The 20,270-nt window shown below is 38.3% G+C and overlaps 1 protein-coding gene across 1 annotated transcript in view; it reads left to right on the forward strand.

Moving 5' to 3' along the window:
* cdh22 (cadherin 22) overlaps nt 1-20,270 on the forward strand; it is a 171,496-nt gene that overhangs the window by 109,201 nt on the left and 42,025 nt on the right. Inside the window, exons 5-8 of the mRNA XM_079341078.1 lie at nt 8,472-8,591; nt 12,251-12,418; nt 15,399-15,580; nt 16,460-16,716. Coding sequence (XP_079197204.1) covers nt 8,472-8,591; nt 12,251-12,418; nt 15,399-15,580; nt 16,460-16,716 — 727 coding nt within the window. The remainder of the gene's footprint in view (nt 1-8,471; nt 8,592-12,250; nt 12,419-15,398; nt 15,581-16,459; nt 16,717-20,270) is intronic.

Here is a 20,270-nt window from a genome sequence, read left to right on the forward strand (position 1 = left end):
CAGTGTCCAAAGAGCAGCAGGCAAGCAAATAGCACTCTGATAACAGACATTAAGCTGACCACCATCCTTAGCTATTATCTACTAATGACACAAGCTGATGCAGTGTGAAATTGCCAAACCTAAAGCACAACAGACACAATTCAAAGTAGCACCATGGTAGCCTTGATCTTACATTCACCCAATCCTTTATCAAAGACACTCTTTAAAGTTTTTAAAGAGAGTGTTTGTAACATGGCAACCACCATGGTTAGGCTTTAAAACTCTGCTTCAGAAACCTATGGGTAATGTCACTGGGACTACCTCTATGTATTATACAGTGTATGTAGCATGATCACAATACATTGCCTTGCTGATATAATATACGACAAGGAACTACATTGGCTTTTTTCTGGTGTAAAGGACAATTGATAGATGTTTTATGGAACAGTGTTGTGAGCTTTAGAGCCGAGATGGACTGACATCCATAAGTACATCATGGGAGGGCTTTAAGATTTTTAATTTTCAGTGTTTTATTGAGTGTCATTCTCAAATGTTAAAACTGTCGTTAGTCTACATACCTGAAAAATAACTTGCACTTCATCAATATTGGACTACTGTTTTTACATGTTTGAAATAAATGTATAATCAAACAATCAATCACACAGGTAATCATTCCTTGAAAATCAACATCTAAAAAACTGCTGCATAACAAAATCAGTTATGGGGGTTCCTTTGCGGAAAAATTGTCCAAGAGAACCGATTAATTCTTTCCTTTAATTTTTCTTTACAGTAGTGCACAATTTTTTCTCTCTCTCTGTCTCTCTTGCTTTCTCGATCCCTCCTCAGCATAGTCAGCAAAGATAAATTCCCTCTTCCTTTAGTATGTAATGCGAGAACTCCACAAGGGGATTAAAGTAATAATCACCTTCCCTGTTGCTGTGGTCGAGAGAGGTTGCCCAGGAGCCTGCAAATTGCTACAGTCACCATTAGGACAGCCGGGGCCTGTCACGCTAACAGAAGATGAGACATTTGGAACAGCAGGATCACAGGAGAGAGCAATGCGCAGAGACAGGAGCAGCTTACAATCAATACTCTCTGCCAGACACCTTAATGCATATGACCAGTAACATCCACCATTATGGGCTCAAGCACAGTGCTTGACATAACTGATTTGAGCTGATCTGTATGTGTGGTCATGTGTGTGAATCAGTATGTATGCAGGGAAGAGGAGCGAGACAGACCAACAGACAGACAGAGAGAATGTTCATGATTCAGTGTGTGACGATGCATGGAAGATGGGTATGACAACAGTGGTGCAATAGAGTTGCAATGGTGAAATTGATTGCATCTTTCACTTTTTCATTAATTCACAGATACAATCAAGCAGAGATGCATTAATATGTTTTCCATTTATTTTACTTTATAAATGTATGACATTGTGCTATCAAGACAGTATGTATAAAATCAGTGGTGTTGAAATCAGCCATGTTGCTATTGTATGAAATCCTCTTATTTTTTTATTACTGATATTTGTATTTGGTGTTAAAGCAATTGGGATTAAAATTGTGAAGATGCATTTAAGATATTGAATTTGAGTCTCAAGAAGCAACCACAACAAAATGTATCATAGACTGTCCATTAGGATTGGAAAACCTATAAACAAACAGCTATTGTTTCTGTTTAGACCACTTAGATCAATGTGTAGGCTTTGCAGATTGTTTTTCCATTGACAACCTCCTGGCTCACCTTAAAACCAAGTCTGAATCGCGTGAGTCAACAGCGGATGAGGAAGCAGAGGCCCTAAATATGAAAATGATTTAGCTCATTTTGTTGTTATATTTTGTGGTATGAAATTATTTGCTCGCCGGATCAGTTCAACAAAATTACACAAGGGAGCTGCAGGAATTTGTCTGAATTCCGGTGGTTACAATTCAGACTAAAGTGGCTACTTGTACGGCTGAGAGATCAGGCGCAAGATAATATAAAGTGCCAAACTTTGCAAAACAGATCAGATTTTGTATGCAAAATACTTTGGAGATATCAACTAAAGTGGTTATATAGCTTCTCGGGAGCCCTAGAATTGGAGATGTTGGATCCATCTCATACTAAATAATTGCCCTGTAGGGTAGCTCGAGTTATGTTATTACTTGACCAAACTTTCCCCCTGCAGAACCTCAATACTGGCTGCCTGTTGTAGATCATAAAAGGCCCTATCTCAGTTCCCAGTGCTGAAAAAGACAACTGTTGTGGAGTGTCAACAACAGAAGCTGACTGTGCCAAACCACAGCCATCAACACTTGGCCCAGGGATGGCACCAACAGTTGGTGTAAACAACCAGATATCTGCTGTTTGACTTCAGCAATGACTGGATTGTGGGACTAAGTACACATAAGACCAAAATACATAAAAAGAGGACAATTCCATCGTGAGGTTTCCAGTTACTTTAAAGGCTAAGGAGCCCATTGTTTGTTCTTCTACATTACTGGCTGAAAACCATTTTTTGTCCAGAGTGATCGGCTTACAAATAATTTGAGGTCATGATTTAAAGTCATCATGCCACATTGACCCACATTATCGTCTACACAACACATTATGATCCTATCCATTAAATGACACAAGTTCAAAGGCAAACAAAGATTAGATTTACAACCCATCAGGGGAGATGAAAAATATCCCCAAATCCTTGTAGGGATCTTGAAGAGGATCAATGTAAGCAGGCCATTGGCTTTTATGACATAGCAGATTTTTCTTCCCCTTTATACTTCATTCTCTCTCCTTTACTTCCTCCCCACCTCTCTCCCCTGGGGCATTTATGTGGATGAGAGAGGAATGAATCACAGTAGAAGTAGTGAAGAAATAACTTTTCATGTGAAAACACCTCAGCTTTTATGGCTTTACTAAATGATCCATAATGCGGGTGGGGAGCACTCAGTCCTGCAGATTAAGGCGGGTCGAATTGGGAGAGAGGCTCAGTACTGCAGCCGTTAGACCCCTCCACTGACTCTCGCTCCAGCACGGCACCAGCTGAGATAGGCACAAATCTCTTTTACGAGGCTGCCTCTTAAATAGCTGTCAGTCTAGTGTCTCACACGTGGCGCACTCCTCCAGCTCTCCTCACAGTAATTGAACCATCTCACCCAGAGTGCTGAAATGGTGTGGGAAGCCATTCCGACAGCCTGTGTTGATACCATTAAAGCAAACTCATGCATAAATCTAAGTATATTGCCATCGTCACACACCCTTCATCGTATCCTCCACGCCCCCAAAACAACCGTGCTCCTTACTCCATTTCACCAGAGATGGCCCCATGCTTGATTTTCATCTGAATATTATTTGCTTTATCCTTCAAGGAAAATTGTACCCCACTTTGATATCATTTGCAACACAGACAGTATTGCTATGTTATTATGTCATAGTGGCTGCACGGGCTTTCTTTATGTACCTATCCCACCATGACAGCAGTGTTAAAACAAAACAGGTTATTGTTCAAAAGACACTTATGACTGGGAAAATACCTTCTCATCTCTATTCACTGAAACTGGGGGTAATGTATTTTACATGATTATCTGTTCATCCTAAACACATTTCATTTATTTATCTCTTTGGAAAGAAATGCATACAGTACACATGTCAAACATTTAAGCATAAGATTTTAGATTAAAATATATTCAAGATAATAAAGTACTTCAATCAGGTGGCTCCAAACATTTGACTGGTACTGAATATATAAAAATATTAAACAGCACATACATCTGACAACTTGAGTAATGGGTGCTGGACAAAAAAAAACGTCCAAAGACAGAGAAAGACTAAGTCTGTACACCAGAAGCAGCTTCATTTACATTTAATGGAAATTATCGCCACATCTAATGTTTCAGGCCCTTACCCTTCATCAGACATAGTAGACACTGTATATATATAACACCTAAGGAATGATATTGCACTATTGATTTTCGCAGAGGTAGGGAATAAGAAAAGGAGGGGTGATGCATTGACTGTGCTTATGTATGTGATAAGGGAGAGAGAGTCAGTGCATATCGAAGTTGACTTATAGAAATACAGATATACAGAAAAACAAACTTTACCAAAGAAGTGGTAAATAAAAGGAGGTAAACATTCAACCCCAATTATGTATGAGGCATTTTACATTTCTATGGGATTAAATGAATAACAAAGACGTACCCTTATTATACTTGCACAGCCACGAGCTGTTTGAACCCTGTCTCGTGCCCCATGCTGAGGCAAGACACTGCAAGGCAACAACACAGCTCTCATAAATGTTTAGTCGAATGCCAGAAAAATAGCAAAAAAAATTCAAATTTTTTTGTCACATCATTACATTATTATACTGAAAATCAGTGTTATTATTATTCAAAATTAGCATATGAAAATGAGAACAATACTGACTTTTCTCCTTTAATGTTGTTTTGATGATGAGGCCAACAATGTAAATGTCTGCAGGCTGCATGCATTATCTCTATCTTTCAGTAGATGCAATGGAACAATGAATAGTGAAGAGACTCAATTTGTATTTGTTTTGCAATTTTGTCATGAGTTGGCTCAGACTTCAAGCAGATTTATGTGGGTTGTAAAGTTTTAAGATTTACATAACTCAGATGAAAAGTATTGGTCTCTTCTGGTTGATTGTCTGCCTTGCCAGATGTACAGGATGTCATCTCTAAAAGGCAGAAAAGTAAGAACATTTACTGTTGGGTAAGCTCGTGTAACAAATAGGTATGCATAATCTGGTGGCAAAGGGAAAAGAGTTTTGGTACCTGTTCTGGTTTTAAGAATTGTTGTCCTTTTTGGATCCAGCTAGCTTTTAATGTGTAGAGGAACTCCATGTTGAGTGCAAGAAGCAAACCACAGTGGCCCACCAATACATCAAGTCAAATTCCTGTGTAAATGTGTACATGTATTTGGTATTATAACCTGATTTTGATGATACGATCCCTGAATAAATTGGCTGTTGTCGAAAGAGGATTTGGCATTTTATTAATTTTAACAACAAGATTATTGAATCTAAGTGCATATAATCCAAAGCCTATCAATTCCAACTCCAATGGAGGCAAACGTGGCTACGTGGAAATTCAAACATAACCAGCATACAGAAAAGAAAGTACTGTCCTGGATATCCTCCAGCCTTCATGCTTCATCTCGTGTATCAGCTTAGCTGTGACAATGAAAACCCTGAAAAATTGGTCATGGCCCCCAGAGGATATATTGTCATCAGATAAAGCTGATGGGTTCTGAAATTGACTACTGCAGGCAAAACAAAACTGAAACAATAACAAAAGGTGTAATTGACTTTTTCATTTACTTTTATTAGTGATGTTTCATGGATACTAAGGAATATTTTTCTTAATCATTTAATAGAAACCAAAAAAAGCTCAGTCACAAGAATGCTGCCCGTGAGGGGAATAAACAGACAAACCTGCATATTTTGGAAATTAAAATTATTATTACGACGGGGCCTTCTGTCTCAGCTGAGGACAATTAGTGATTGAAGTTTTTATTGCCGAGAGAAAACAACTCTTAAGCTAATGGCTTTCTGCAGCTTCTCCCCATTAGACATACTTCTTCTATCACTGCAATATGCATTACATTCGAATTTCTGAAAGTCAATAATTTTTATTGAATCCCCACAAGTCCATCAACAGCAGAATCTGCTTAAGTGAGACACCGACCATGCCAGCAAATACTGTAAGTAATGACTTCTCCAGCTGAAAACACTGATGCAAGCTACAGCTTTAATAAGAGCCCAAGTGCCAAACTCCCTGCTTCACTTCTCTTTTTAATATAAACACAATAAAGAAGCATTTGCATTTATATAGTGCTTCCAAACCACCTGACGTTGCTGGCAGCCTGGATACCCAGAAACAGCTGAGCATCAAACTGATTGTTACCTGGGGAAAATTAAGATAAGGCAGTAATCCCATGGAGGAAAATGGCTTTGTTGGACCACAGCAGCAGGGCCAAATAGGTAGGCAGAATTAACAGACCCCTGCCTGATGCCAGTAATGAAAATCTCTAGCTTCCATATAGCCTTATGTTTTCAGTGTGATAAGAATGATATCTCAGTCTTCCCCCAACTGGAGAGCAGCATATCTCCATCTTCCAAGAATCATTTTGCTTTGTACTGTTATTTGGCTGAGGTAATGACTGTATGATATGACTTACAATATAAATTAAAAGGTCATTCAATTCTAGTTAATAAGCACTTCTATGAATCCCCGGGTGGCTGCAGTTTATCTGTATTTAACTAAGGAACAAACAGTGTTGTTGACACAACAAGGATTCTCCTTTCTGTGCTTTTCCACATGGTGAAAAGCACAAATCCATTCATTTGTTTGTGCAGTTTAGCATTTTTCTTTCCATGAACGAAATAAATGACGCGGTTGTAGCCTTTGTGATATCACCCATTGGGTGGTCAACTGCCTTTATGCGGGATTATTTTCATTCCTTTGGCCATTGCCGTGTTTCTTACCATACAGTATTTGATCAGGGGAGGTTGCTGGGGAATAGCTTGGGATTGGAAAAAAGAAAGACAGTTATACTGTCTATGGCTATGGCTACTTTGATAACTGTCACCTTGGCTCGTTAACCACCGTGTTTCCTGCAGAATATTATTTGTTTCACAAGTTTTGAGGATCTGTCTAGTAAAGCATCATTTACAAGTTGTATGTTAGCATGCAAGTCAGACAGCTAATAACTACATACAGGACAAACAAAAGAGCGCTGTAGGTGACAGTGACCGGATGGTGATCTAAGCTGTCTGATTTAATGACTGGGTGACTTTAATGATAATCCACTTTCCTCAGCCCCCCTCTTTACCCCCTTGGAGCTCAGTTAGATGACAGGAAACAAACAGAGCTTTGACACTTTCTGCTAATTAGCATCATTAGCATATGGCCATTATGCGGCTGGACAGTAGCATGACAGGGCTCTGAGAAAGGCTACAGCTATGACCTTTGGTGGACACCACCAGCTGTCAGTAATTACCGATAGCATTGGCCAGAAGGATGGAGACAAAGACGGACTCCTTGTCCTTGAGGACCTATGGCGCCCTGGAATGTTTACCTTTTTATTTTTTTCTTTGCCCTGTAAGTGGAATTATTAATAGAATGAAAAGAAATGTGCTTACACGCTAAAAGGCAAGTGTACGGTTGTTTCTAAAAATGAAGACCTTAAAGTTTTATAGGCTGCAGGCTGAGCTTTAACTGAAATGTGTGACTAAATGGGGAGATGCACCAGTGTATTTGATGCCAGAGGCTTTTGAAAACACTGTTGACAAATATGCTACTATGAGTGGGAAATAATGACTTAAACACTGTTGCTCCACAAATCCACATTTTAAGCCTTCATGTGGAAATGACTATATTCTCTGCCTAAGTGCTGGTAATCATGAGTAATTGTTTGTTGTAGATATCTTGAGCTTCTAGCAAGTCTTTGAAGCAGTAATGTTGTCTTTATGACTCCATGTTTCCTTTCATCTCCCAGCATAACTTCTGCGCTGATTAGAGGCAAAACATCTCGGAGCATTAGTGTTGTAAAAAGGTGATTTAACACATGACAGAATGGTTTGCAAATTGATGTGCAGAGAGATGAAATAGCTACCTGGTGTAATGGATTAATCTCTTTCTCCCAAATATAATCCCAGACGAGTACAGCAAACACTGACAAACATGCCCCCTTTTTTATGTCATGTATTCCCAAGCCTGGAATTATAACCTCAACAGAATAAATATAATGATGTGACAACATGGTCTAAAACACATACACGTCCTCATTGACTGTTATCTGACGTGACCCCATTTAGGGTTGTAAACCCCCTTCTGAAGCATCTCATTCTGCATTTTGACCATTGTCACTTTGGATTTTTGAAAAAGCAAATGAGCAATTAGGATGAGAGGGTGTTTTTTTCCTGATTGACAGGTGGCTTTTAGGCACTTGTCAAACACAGGCCACAGTACAGCAATCCCTGTTTCACTTTAATTTTTTACTCAAAATGGTAGGATATTATGGCTCACTCTGTCTTTGATTGAAAAGCTTTTAATGGTTTTGCTCAGTCATCTTGGTCTGAGCTTCAGAGTCACTTCAAACCAGAGTGTTGTAATAACTGAGATTCTAAAACTTAATATGCTTAATATTACTAATTTATTGATTTATTTAATTATTGTTTGTTTGGACAATATCAGAACATGTACTTTTTAAAGGAAGTGTTCTGAGGTTATGAATTCATTAGATATTAGAGTTTTACAAAGTGACTTTTCGTTGCAACCAGTGTGGTTGTACCCTGCTGGCCATAACATAGACTGCAGGTATAAGACAGTGTCTTCACTCATGAGGCTATGTGCATATATAAAGTCACAAAGGGACACACACACATAAGCACACACACAAAAAAAAGAAAACACTCACATACACATATCTGACATCCATGTTGACATGTTTATCGTCTGTTTTTTAACATTACATTGTCTTTTCAACAGGAACGTCTGTTATGAAGGTCACTGCATCAGACGCTGATGACCCTACGTACGGCAGCAGTGCCAGAGTGGTGTACAGTGTGCTGGATGAAGAAAAGTGTTTCACCGTTGACAGACACACAGGTAAGAATGATACAGAACACATCATCTGCACCTGCCACACTTAATATTGTTGTTGTTCTTTCTGGAGTTCCTTATCTTTTCTACAATATGTTACCAATTTGAAGCTTAGAGAAATTTCTGCCAAAGTTGATCACAATTTATGGCATGAAATCCAATTTGCTCAAAACAAGCAAACTTTTTAAAGTTTTCATCTAAACTATTGGCCTCTTTTTGTAACAAAGTAGTCACTGATTGCCTGGATTTTGTGTTTGGTGTAACCTATAATCCTATCTTAAAAGTATACAAATGTCAACTCTAAAAAAGCACAGACAACCTTGAATTCATGGAAAGAAAATCTGTATACATGTATGCTAAAGTGTGTTTATAAGTGGATTAGCAAATGTTTATTATTTTTCAGTTTACACTCAATTATATTTCCAACAGATCCAGATTCACCCTTGTAAGAATCTCCCTGGTTTATCATTTGAAAAAAAAAAAAAAAATCCTTATCCCCATCCGGCCTAGGCTTATCAGATTATCATGACCTGACCCACAGTCTTTCAGGAGTGGCTTACCATTGGTGTTGCCTTCAAATGCCCCTCCAGGGAAATGCACTAAAGTTTTAATGATTCCCTTTTTGGTTTTCTACCACTTTGATTTGGTCAGCCTAGGAGCAGGGATGATAAATTGCTCTGCCTTGGTGGGACTAGCCGAGAGACTGGATGCTTCATTCCAGCTTCTGTCTCACGACCCCCATTCCACCCACACTCTTTCCTCTCCTGTTCTGTAGGCAGGCGGGCCAGCCTAATAGGTGCAAGTCGAGGAGGTCAAAGTAAAGAGGAGACGGAACAGCTGCGAAATCTGCCTCATTAATATCACTCTCACTCAGCCTGACAGCAAACTGAACAGCGCGTTGCCCTGTTTTCACTGTCGTTTTCCCTGTCACAAGGTGTTTATGAGTATCTACCAGAGGTGATTTAACAATGAAATCTTACAATGGATGGATGAATGGAAGTTGAAAAAATAGAAAGATTCACTTATAAGTTAAAATATGAGAGGACGAATTGATAAGGCACTGGAGTTAACGGGCCATGGAAACAGATGGAGTGGAAAATTAAACTGAAATAATTAAATTTAAATTAAAGATGACTGCCCCCTATCTTTACATTGTTACCTTCATTTCATATATAAAAATAAACTATTTTTAAATGTGCTAAGATTACCAAAATACATGTTAAAATTTGATCAGTGTTGAAAACCTTCAATGAAGTAATACAGTTAACTGAAATAGCAACAAACCACTTCACATAAAGTCCAAATGTTCTACTCATTCCTAAAGTATTCCTTCCTTTTTCTACATTTTTAATGAAGAAAAGACGAAAAAAGAACACATACTACCTCCTTCCAGGAGATATAGTATGTAATGTGTTTATGATGTGCATATGTTAAAAGAAATTGGGAACCTGTGTCAAGTCATTTACTCGCTGATCATTAGTAAAGATGCTTCAGTATGAAATGTATAAATATGTGTGGTGACATGGAGTATCACTGTCCCTGTGTGTGTTCTTGCATCTCAAACTTTTACAATTAGGTGATGGCCTTCCTGCACTGTCAGGATGCATGGCACTGCAAGGAAACATCAGTGCAGCAGCAGGGTGGATAGATTTTATGCTGCTGGGTGGAAATGGCACTGAGACAGGGCTAAAAGGCAAGCTGACACCTTGGCCTAACAAAACGACTTACTTTTCATTCATATAACCATGAAGGCCCAAACGACAGGACAGCTGCTTCTTGAGGTGCAAAATACAATTAGATTGTCATTGCCTGGCTAGATAAAAACAGAAATGCAATTGATGTGAGTGAAAAAAATGATTGGAACATCATCATTTATTTTATATTAATGTAATGCATTAACATGCCGAGGCACTATTTCACAGTCGGTGTACATGGCCCTATTACTCGGTTAAATTGGTTAATGTTAAGGCTACGTGATATGAATTAGAATATGAACCACATAGAATCTAATGACTCCATTCATGAATACAGATCATGCAGACTCATCTTCATATATTCTCTGCAATGACGTTGCAGCACTGTTGCTGAACCATGGTTGTGGATTTGGAGTTTGCTTCTGACATCCCTGATTTAGATGCATCCCTTCTGGCTTTTGGTGGATGAAAGAGGAGCATGTCATCAGTCTCCTTCCTTAACTCCAGCGCTGCATGTACTGTATTTTGGCTACCCATAGAACATGGCCCAGGGCTAAATGTGACTAGAATCAGTGAGTTGTGTACCCAACACCATGCAAACCTTAGGGAGCGAGGCTGCACACCAAGCCCAGGAAATGCATCAACAGATTCTGATGCGGAAACTCCCAAGGGGAAAAGTGGAATTATATTACTACTGCACAGTAAAGCAGCCCTCATTTGATGCTGCTGATGCTGTATGACCAAATAGGAGAGATGTGCAACCCAAGAGGGACCATGTTCTGGTTTGATAGAGCAAGATAAGGCGTAGAAGATAAAAATATAACATCTAATGCAACCGTTTACCAGCCAGGGTCAGACTGTTTGTGTTTGGATCCAATCGAGGCGACAAGATTTTTATTCTTCAAAAGTTTGTCACAGTTAAACTGTGACAAACTGATCATCTTCAATTCCAATAAGTGATGGGTCACTTTAACATTTGATCATATTTTTTTAAGCCATTGTAACGCGTCTATAATTGTCTTCTAACTATAATTGAGGGTCTTATGCACATTGTCATCTTAAACTGTAAAATAACTACTTTCAACTGAAATTCAAAAACAGCTCAGATTGAAATTCTTGTTTCTTAAAGCAGTTCTGATATTTCATTTATTTATTTTTTCAACTCAGTTATCTGTTTTGAAACTTGCGCTGCTTTCTTCAGAAGTTCTTGGAGAATAGGTTGCTATATACAAGCAGCATTAGCAGCACGTAGTCTTACGCTGACTCACATTACTCCAACATGGAGTGAGGGCTGCACAACTGATTGTCAAATGTACCATTGGCATGCTGAGCTGGTCAAATGTCAATGAAAATGTGATGAGCCAAGTTTAACTGGACTTGAAAAAAAAACTATTTTTAAATAAGACTTTGTAAAAGTTTGACTCAGTGTGTGTGTGGGTGCTAGTAAACCTTAATATGCATTTTTAACATTTTAAGACTCGTACTCAAAGGCCTACAAATAAAAAGATAGGCATTAATGTCTACAAAATAATTGTGCATCCCAGCTTTAATTAACTCATTAAAACTCTCTGCATTACAGCACTCTCTATATGTTTCTCCCTTGCTCAATGGAAATCCAGTTCTGTAGGTTTAATTGCAGACTCACCTATAAGAGCAGTGATGCAGTTCAGGGTGGCTGAGGCATGCATTCAGTCTGGCCCCTATATATTTTTCTGTCAGATAAAGCTGAGGAATAAAGTAGTGTATGCGCTGAGTAAATATGACACAATCTCTTCCATCCTGCCAGACTGAGGAGGTGAAATGGAATGCGCTCCATAAAATAGTACTTAGCAGAAGATGACTCTTTGCCCTAAAGAGGAAACATACTTGGTTCAAGCAAAAGTGTTAACGATGAAATTAACCGTTCTAACTTTCTGCTTTTCATCCCTCTGTCTTTCTCTTCCAATCCCGCCTTGATCTCTCTATCATCAGGGATCATCATGACAGCAGTGGCAGATTTGGACCGTGAGACGAAGGATCGTTATGAGTTGGTCGTCAAGGCAACAGATATGGCAGGACAACTGGGCGGTCTCTCCGGCTCCACCACAGTGACCATAGTGATCACGGACGTTAATGACAACCCGCCGCGCTTTCCACAGAGTGAGTGTCTGCTGGGCATTATCATACTTAAGACAGAAATGAGGTGACTCAAGAGGAGGAGAAAGAAATGAGAGTCAGAAATTACTGATTACATGTGTGTATTAAGACAGGGTAAATAATAATGAGGAAAGTTCAAACCATAGCATAGAAACATTTAGAAGACAATAAAAGACTCACAATATAGTTTGCAAATCTGACACCAAAATCCAATGGCAGCATTAGCGACTACACTAAAAGGCAGGCTCGTAGAGCGAGAAAATCACCTCACTGGAATTTATGGGCCTATCAAACCTTCAGCCCATAACAAAAGAGTCTATCAAATATGGAGAACTGATGTGTTCCACTGCTCGCTTGATCATTCTTTTAAAGCCAGGCTCAAGAGGGGACTCAATCAATACGGCTGATTGTTCCCTCGATGTGATGGTATGGATTTATGGTGGTAAAGTGGTTTGGAGGCTAAATGCTTTTCAGTGCTCACATTTGCAACAGGTACTCTACAGTTCAAACTTAAGCTAAAATTGGAATCCATTCCTCACTCATTCAATAAAAGAAGTGGACTTGATGGCCTCCGTGACAGAAGCAACCATTTTAAAACAATGTGTTGTATACTCCTTGATCTGTCTCTATTCTGGTCAAAAGGACGCCATGGTTATGAAGTGTCACTTACAAGCTGCCCCTGTTAAAAGTTTGTGCTATTATCAAGGACTTTGTTGTAAATAGGATAGTAATTTTGTAAATAAGCATTGTATAGTTTTGAAAAAGACTTGACACCCCTGTTTTAAAACTCATGAGGAAATAAAATGAATAACTGAGATGATCAATCAAATGAGAAGTATGGACATTTTGCTCATCTAGTTTCTGTCCAACAAGAGACGTTGCCCCCTATTTGCCATTAGAAAAAAAAGGTTTATCATCATCTTTCTTGACAGACAAAGGAATTCATTAGAAAACGATCAATCAATCAAAAAAACAAGTTGAAAAGACAACATATAGTCAAAACACAACATATGTGTGACTTCAGGGTTAGCCTTACTTTAAAATCCATACATGAAAAAGTGACTCAACTCCTCTAGTTAAAACTACATTCTACATCTACTAGATATGTTTACTGGAAACTAACCGCTAAAGGTTCCTGATTAATTTCTGATATGTTATATCAAAATAGTCTAGCTCGAAGCTAACTCTAGTGTAGTGCATCAAATGGCAACATATATGTTTAACATTGTACATGGTCCCTTTACAAATAAAAATGTTAAAAAAAGAACCTGCAGAACACACAGTGTACTGTATGTACTTCAAGATGTCTTTCGCTACAGCTGAAAACTGTGATCATCCCAATTTAAGATTAACAAACGTGCTAAGTGTTATTGAATGACAATAGTAGTTATCTATCTCCATTCTGTTTCATGTTTTTATTGCAGCCTTCTTTTTAGGGGTTAAACCACAACACTATTACTTTAGCTTCAGTTGGAGGAACACCATCTGACAGCCAGGTTGATTGTATTTGATATGTCTTCACACATCTATTCCTTTTTCTGTATGAATCCCTTTTTCATCTCAGTAAATCATATTTATCCAGTGTGAGGGATAAACCCTGCAGGATTATAGAGTCTCCACTCTACCGTATGGGGAATAGAGTTTGAAAATAAGCTCCATAAATAAGATACAAAGAAAGATGACTAAGTGTAAATGTAAGGACTTTGATGTTCTCATATAATTTCCCTCTTGGGAACAATAAAGTTTTATCTCCTTACTTTTATCTTTCTGTCTTGGTCATTATGAACTCTGGCAGAGCATATCAGTTTGATTCAGTCTGTTCATTCATTCAAAATACAACCTGAGATTTAGAGTTCAATGTGTCAGGACTATTATATTTTAACATCTAGTTAGTTATCCTTACTTAATAGCATACATGCTGCATTGTTGCTATATTCTATTGATACAGTTTTAATTAATATACAGTTGTATACTATAATAACCTTCTTATTCTCAATAAGACCACAATGTCTGATACAATTTCTTTAAAATTGTAAGACTACTGACAACTAGAGATGCGACATATTGATCTAATATCATGATCAGGTTGGATATTGATACGTATCGCATATCAAACTGACAGCACCAATCAAGAAACACTTTAATATTCTTCGCTCTCATAATTTCTATTGGAAGACCTTCACGCTACACTGTAAGAAGTGTCAACATATCATCTCCATCAAGATGTTCAGGCGAGAAGGAAGAGCTACTTCTATAAAAAGTACAGTTCTTACACTTCCGTTTATGAGATTTCATTTTGCAGTTGTTGCTGCTTCCTGTTTGTATTTGTAGCAAGTATGATGCAATGTAATGTTGGACTCACGAAAGCTTTGTGTAGCCTCATACACACATATTACCAACAACAATTACAATTAACAATTCAGTATCTATCAGCATATTTTGGGAATCGGATTGAACCTGAAAAAAGTGGATCAGTGCATCTCTATTTACAACTGCTGTGATGCCAACGAAACATTGTGATTTATCCAGAAGGAGGAAATTGTGGAGTCGGACAAAGATTAATTATAGTTCCCTTTCTTTCACATGAACTTAATGATCCAGTGACAATAACTGCCTGATATCTGTTTGTTGCTTTTCTTTAATTATGTTCCCAATTTCCTTTTTTTAACATTCTCAGCCTTTCTGCAAAATGTTTTTTTTTTTTCTTTTTTTGTTACTACCTCGTATCTTCCCCCCTCCTTCTTTTCTGTTTCTGGACTCAAGCCATCTTTTACCTCAGTCGCCCAACTTCTTTTTTTTCTCACCATCCATCTGTCTTTTTTGGTTATTATTTAGCAGTTTTTTCTTCTCTTCTTCTTATCTTTCTTACACTGTAGCTACATGTTGTTTTCTTTATCTATGCTCTCATAAATCTAACTGTGTCTATCTCCTGTTTAATCTCTTCATACAATTACCGCCTCTGGCCACCTTCTCCATAAACCAGAGATGTACCAGTTTTCGGTGTCAGAGGGGGCTGCGGTGGGGACACCGGTTGGACGTGTCATTGCAACTGATGAAGACATGGGTGACAACACGGACATGAGCTATCTGATCAAAGAGGGAGGGGAGCTTTTCAAGGTCACGACCGATGTTGATACACAGGAAGCTGTAGTCACCATCAAAAAGGTATGGAAAGTTAAAAAAAATTGCAGTATACTGCTGATGTTGGTTAGAGTAAAGAATAAAAGTAAATCATACAAATGTATGTTTTTAACTACTTTTCATTGACGACCTATGCTTGATGATTCAATCTCTTTATTCCACAACATGACACCAAAGAGATTAATTAATTAAGTTAAGAGTGCTTTAATAGTTGAGCAACAAATGTGCAAATATAATTCATTTAATATTCTCGTTGGAGAATCAAAAATAGAGGCTGGAAAAGGGTGGCTCTAATTCATAGTTGCTAAAATTAGCAGGCATGCTAGTCACATTTTCTTTTAGAAGTTCTTGTTCCTTTAACAAAATCTTTAAAGGGTATTTCATATAATATTTCGTGTAAACCATCTTCCCCAAAATCCTATGAAAAGTGACTGTACTAATGCAGACTAGAAACCGCTAAGGGACTAGGTCTTCGATTGTTAGCATTTAAGAAAATCAGATTAGAGTTTCTTTGCCAAGCAGCTAACTCTGAACAGCTCTTGGGCCCTGTTGCCACACAGAAGCGGACATGGAGACAATTGGTCCCTGATGATTGATGATTTGATGAAGTGCTATTAGTGCTGTCTTTAAAAAAAGAACAGCGTTCTGCTATTTTTAACCTTCTTGAGAAAAGTATTTTCATTAAATTGTATATATACCAGAAGGTCTGCCACATTCTTGTTGGCCTAAATGGAGGATAAACATAAACATACAACTTTAATGGACTCTTATGTAGCTGTGTCAATCATTCTGGCCTTTATTAGTGATGATGGTAACAGCATGAAAAAACTAATAAAACTAATAAAACTGTTCTTTGGTCAGATTTAAAACACTATCTTGTTTTTGTTTTGTTTTTTCTTTCAGGCGTTGGACTTCGAGACTAAGCGCACACACAATGTCGTGGTGGAGGCCGTTAATAAGCATGTTGACCCTCGCTTTGTGGACCTGGGTTCTTTCCGAGACCAGACCATTGTCCGAGTAAGCGTGTCGGACATAGACGAGCCACCCATCTTTTTACCAGCAGAGGGCTCCCTCATGGAAGTGCAAGAGGATGCTAAAGTAGGAGCGCTAGTTGGCATCGTCACCGCAAGAGATCCAGATGTGAAAAATAAACCAGTCAGGTACGATTTGTTGTGTCTCAGAATAAGTCGAACCAAATGCACGAAACAGAGACAGAATGAAACGGAATAACAATTTATTAGAACAACGAGTGACACGGTGGATAATGTATAACATGAAATATATGTGACACTAATGTGGAGCATAAATCTAATGTGACACTAATAATGTGTACAAGTATATAACGTGACTCTAAGATATGTGTACAAGTATATAACGTGACTCTAAGATATGTGTACAAGTATATAACGTGACTCTAAGATATGTGTACAAGTAAACTAAGGTGACACGAGGTACGGGACGGGCCAGACTGGAAACACTGAGAAGGAGAAAGAACACGAAGGGTCAAAAAACACGACAGGGAATTATACAAGTTATATCACAGACTACTGAATTACAAAACACGGAGAGCTACTAACCACTGGGGATGAACAATAATCTGGCGCTGGCTTCCTGGAAGGAGCCAGCTTAAATAGCCAGTTGATGGGATGAGCCACACCTGTGGAGCTCACCTGAAAACACTAATTGATAATGAAGGAAACACAGAGGGAGTGACAGACAGGGAAACAAACAAACACACGTGGGGAGAAGACACACAGACCAAAACATGACACGATTCAACTCAAGCATTCTCAGAAAAGAATAATTCCATATACTGCTGAGAGTGGTAGAATTAATTACACCTGAACTAGTCATTATTTCACAGTGAAAGTTATCGGAGTGACATAAAAATGTTGCAACTGTAAATTTAAATACAATAATCATACTGTCAAAGTATTCCCAGTCTTTTCACAGCAGGTCCTCTGGTAAGAATTCTAAACATTGCCGGAACAAAACATTCTAATGAAAGCACAGAGCATAAAAAAAGAAAAGCCTGAGTGCAGCACTACAACATTGGAGGCCATTATATGCACCCTTCAGTATGTCCACTTTACCTCTGTAGACTTGTCCTTAATGAGAACATTGTTTGTCCGTGGAAAACGTAATATGGAAGTTACACAACTTACTGACTCTAATAGTTATAAATGTAGCTGACTAACGAGCAACATCTATTTTTCGTAGTTTCTCTTTAAGAGGGAGTCAAAGCCCGAGCACAGGATGAGCATTGATGCTCGCACAATGGATGACTGTCATCTCTTTTTCTCTCTGATCACTTTGTGTGATAAAAACACAGTATCATCTGATAATCTCTACTAAGGTCTGTGGTTTATATGTCCTCAGAAGAGCAATTGCAGTGTTAGAGGGGACTGAAGATAAGAACTAAGACAGTCTTACTGACAGAGTACACAGCGAAACACACAGTGGCTGTGCAAATTACCTCGATTAAAAATGCATGAGGCTCACAGTTCCAGGTGTAATAAAGTACAACACAATGGCCGCGCTGTCGTTCAACAGTGTCTTGGCAGCCCCGAGCTGAAAGTGTGTGATACGTGTGTGTGCATATATGAGTTTGTGTGCGTGCAATGCATGTCTTCGACTAAGTGGATGGGTGACTTACTGAGTGAGGAAGAGAGAGAGAGAGAGAGAGAGAGAGAGAGAGAGAGAGAGAGATAGACTGGCTAGGAGCCACCAATTGGGCAGAGTTAGTGAGCTCATGGCCTCTGGTATTAAGGGAACACACTGCTGTTGAACTCTGCATGTTAATGCTCTCTCAGTGATGAGGTTTTACTTTAAAATGCACATTCACTGTAGACCTGATGAGTGAGACCATCTTTTATTGGCCAGAGATTAATTCTGCAAAGAAAAAAAAGCCAACCAATGACAACCAATCTTTTTGAAGAGAGTCAAACTGAAACAAACCAGACATAAAAGGAATAGTTCAGGCTATCAGTCCGTTGGTACTATTGTTGCAGCTTTTAAAAGATGCTATTAGGATTATAAAACAACCTAAAACAATAATTCTTTTGTCAAGAGGACACTGTCTGTACGTATCTTTTTTTGAAACAAAAAATGTAGAAAACGTGTGCTGCAGTGGGTTTGTTGTTTTGCGCTGCAGACAGATCGTGTAGGACAGAAAAGGGCGTTGTGATGTGTTTCACATCAAGGTAATGTTTCTGTTTTCTACAATTATTATTTTACTAGGGCCTAATGGAAGACCGGGATAGTCAACAATTATTTGAGATAATACGTTTTGTCTTGGACTTGTGGTTTTGCGGTCAAATCCATCACCTGAGTCAGATACTGCTGCACAAAATGAGGTTTGCTAAAGGAGTGAGGAATCTAATTTGACTGTTATTGCTGCAGACAAAAGTCAATGGTAGATGTATACGAAATGAAAAACAATCTAATCACCATCCTGAGTGGGATACATATTGATGTCTATATATAGTAAGACACATGGCTGTGCATATACACATATACATGTACACTGTCAACTCAACAAACTAAGATTTGTCAAAGGGATTGCAACTCAAGCCTAGTCATACACTAACTAATAAAGGGTAGTCGAAATATTTACCTCCCAAGTCAATTATTAGATCAATGTTTTATAATGACTTTCTCATGTATTAAATAAAAATACAAATAAAATTCTACACCCTCACTATTTTCTTAATGAATGCATAATCTAAAACCTATTTCACCCATACTCTGTTCTCCTTACATCTTCAGTTAAACAGACAGTATGCTTCTCCTGACATGATGCGTTAATGTACTGTATATCTTCAATATGTGACCATCATACTCATGAGACCTTGGTGAACATTCACTGGCATGTTCTCCAGAGAGGCCTAAAGAGCTTCTAATACCCTTGGCACTTTATTATAAGTATGTGGGTATGAGTAAGGAGGCCATCCGTGTGTGTGTGTGTGTGTGTGTGTGTGTGTGTGTGTGTGTGTGTGTGTGTGTGTGATTGGGGAGAGGATATAAGAACAAAGAAACCTTTCAGCGGATTTTGTTGACTCACCAATCTTTTCAGAGCACCAAGTGTTCCCAAAGAAGGAAAGATACATTTGTGGATTTTCTAAAGTGCACAATGAAAATTTAATGTTGACTTTCTTACCCTGGATAGAGTCACTGTATAGCTGCGTGCAGTTGAGAGACACTTTGCTATTAAGGATCAGAAAACCTCAAAAAATACCATGGTGTTGTCTATATATGGTTATTTAATAAGGTTTAGTCAAAATTCAACTACTGTACAAGCTATTTAAAAATTACCGGAATTAAACCACTTAATTAACTGTACATTTGTATATATTGCATCTAACTTTTTAAATAAATTAGTAATATTATCATTTTATGTTGAAAAATGAAGCCAGTGCAGAAGTGCAAAACAAACTGCAGTGCCCCTGGCCTGTTTACAGCCTGGCTCAAAGATGGTTCAGGTCGCTTTAGATAATGTCTTATTGAAAACTGAAGAAGGCTTAATTTTTGTAATTCTTTTTTTTGTAAAGCATTTGTTTTGATTGAATTGAGTTTTAAACATTTGCATAATAAGAGGTGCTGCATTCATGTGCTCTTCAGATGATCCCAGTTTTTTAAGTTGTGGGGTCATTACTCCGACTATGTGCATTCATTGGAGTTTAGTTTTGAATGTTGCAGCAACTTCAAAGAAACA

Source organism: Symphodus melops (assembly GCF_947650265.1).
Source record: "Symphodus melops genome assembly, chromosome: 4".
Classification (NCBI taxonomy): domain Eukaryota; kingdom Metazoa; phylum Chordata; class Actinopteri; order Labriformes; family Labridae; genus Symphodus; species Symphodus melops.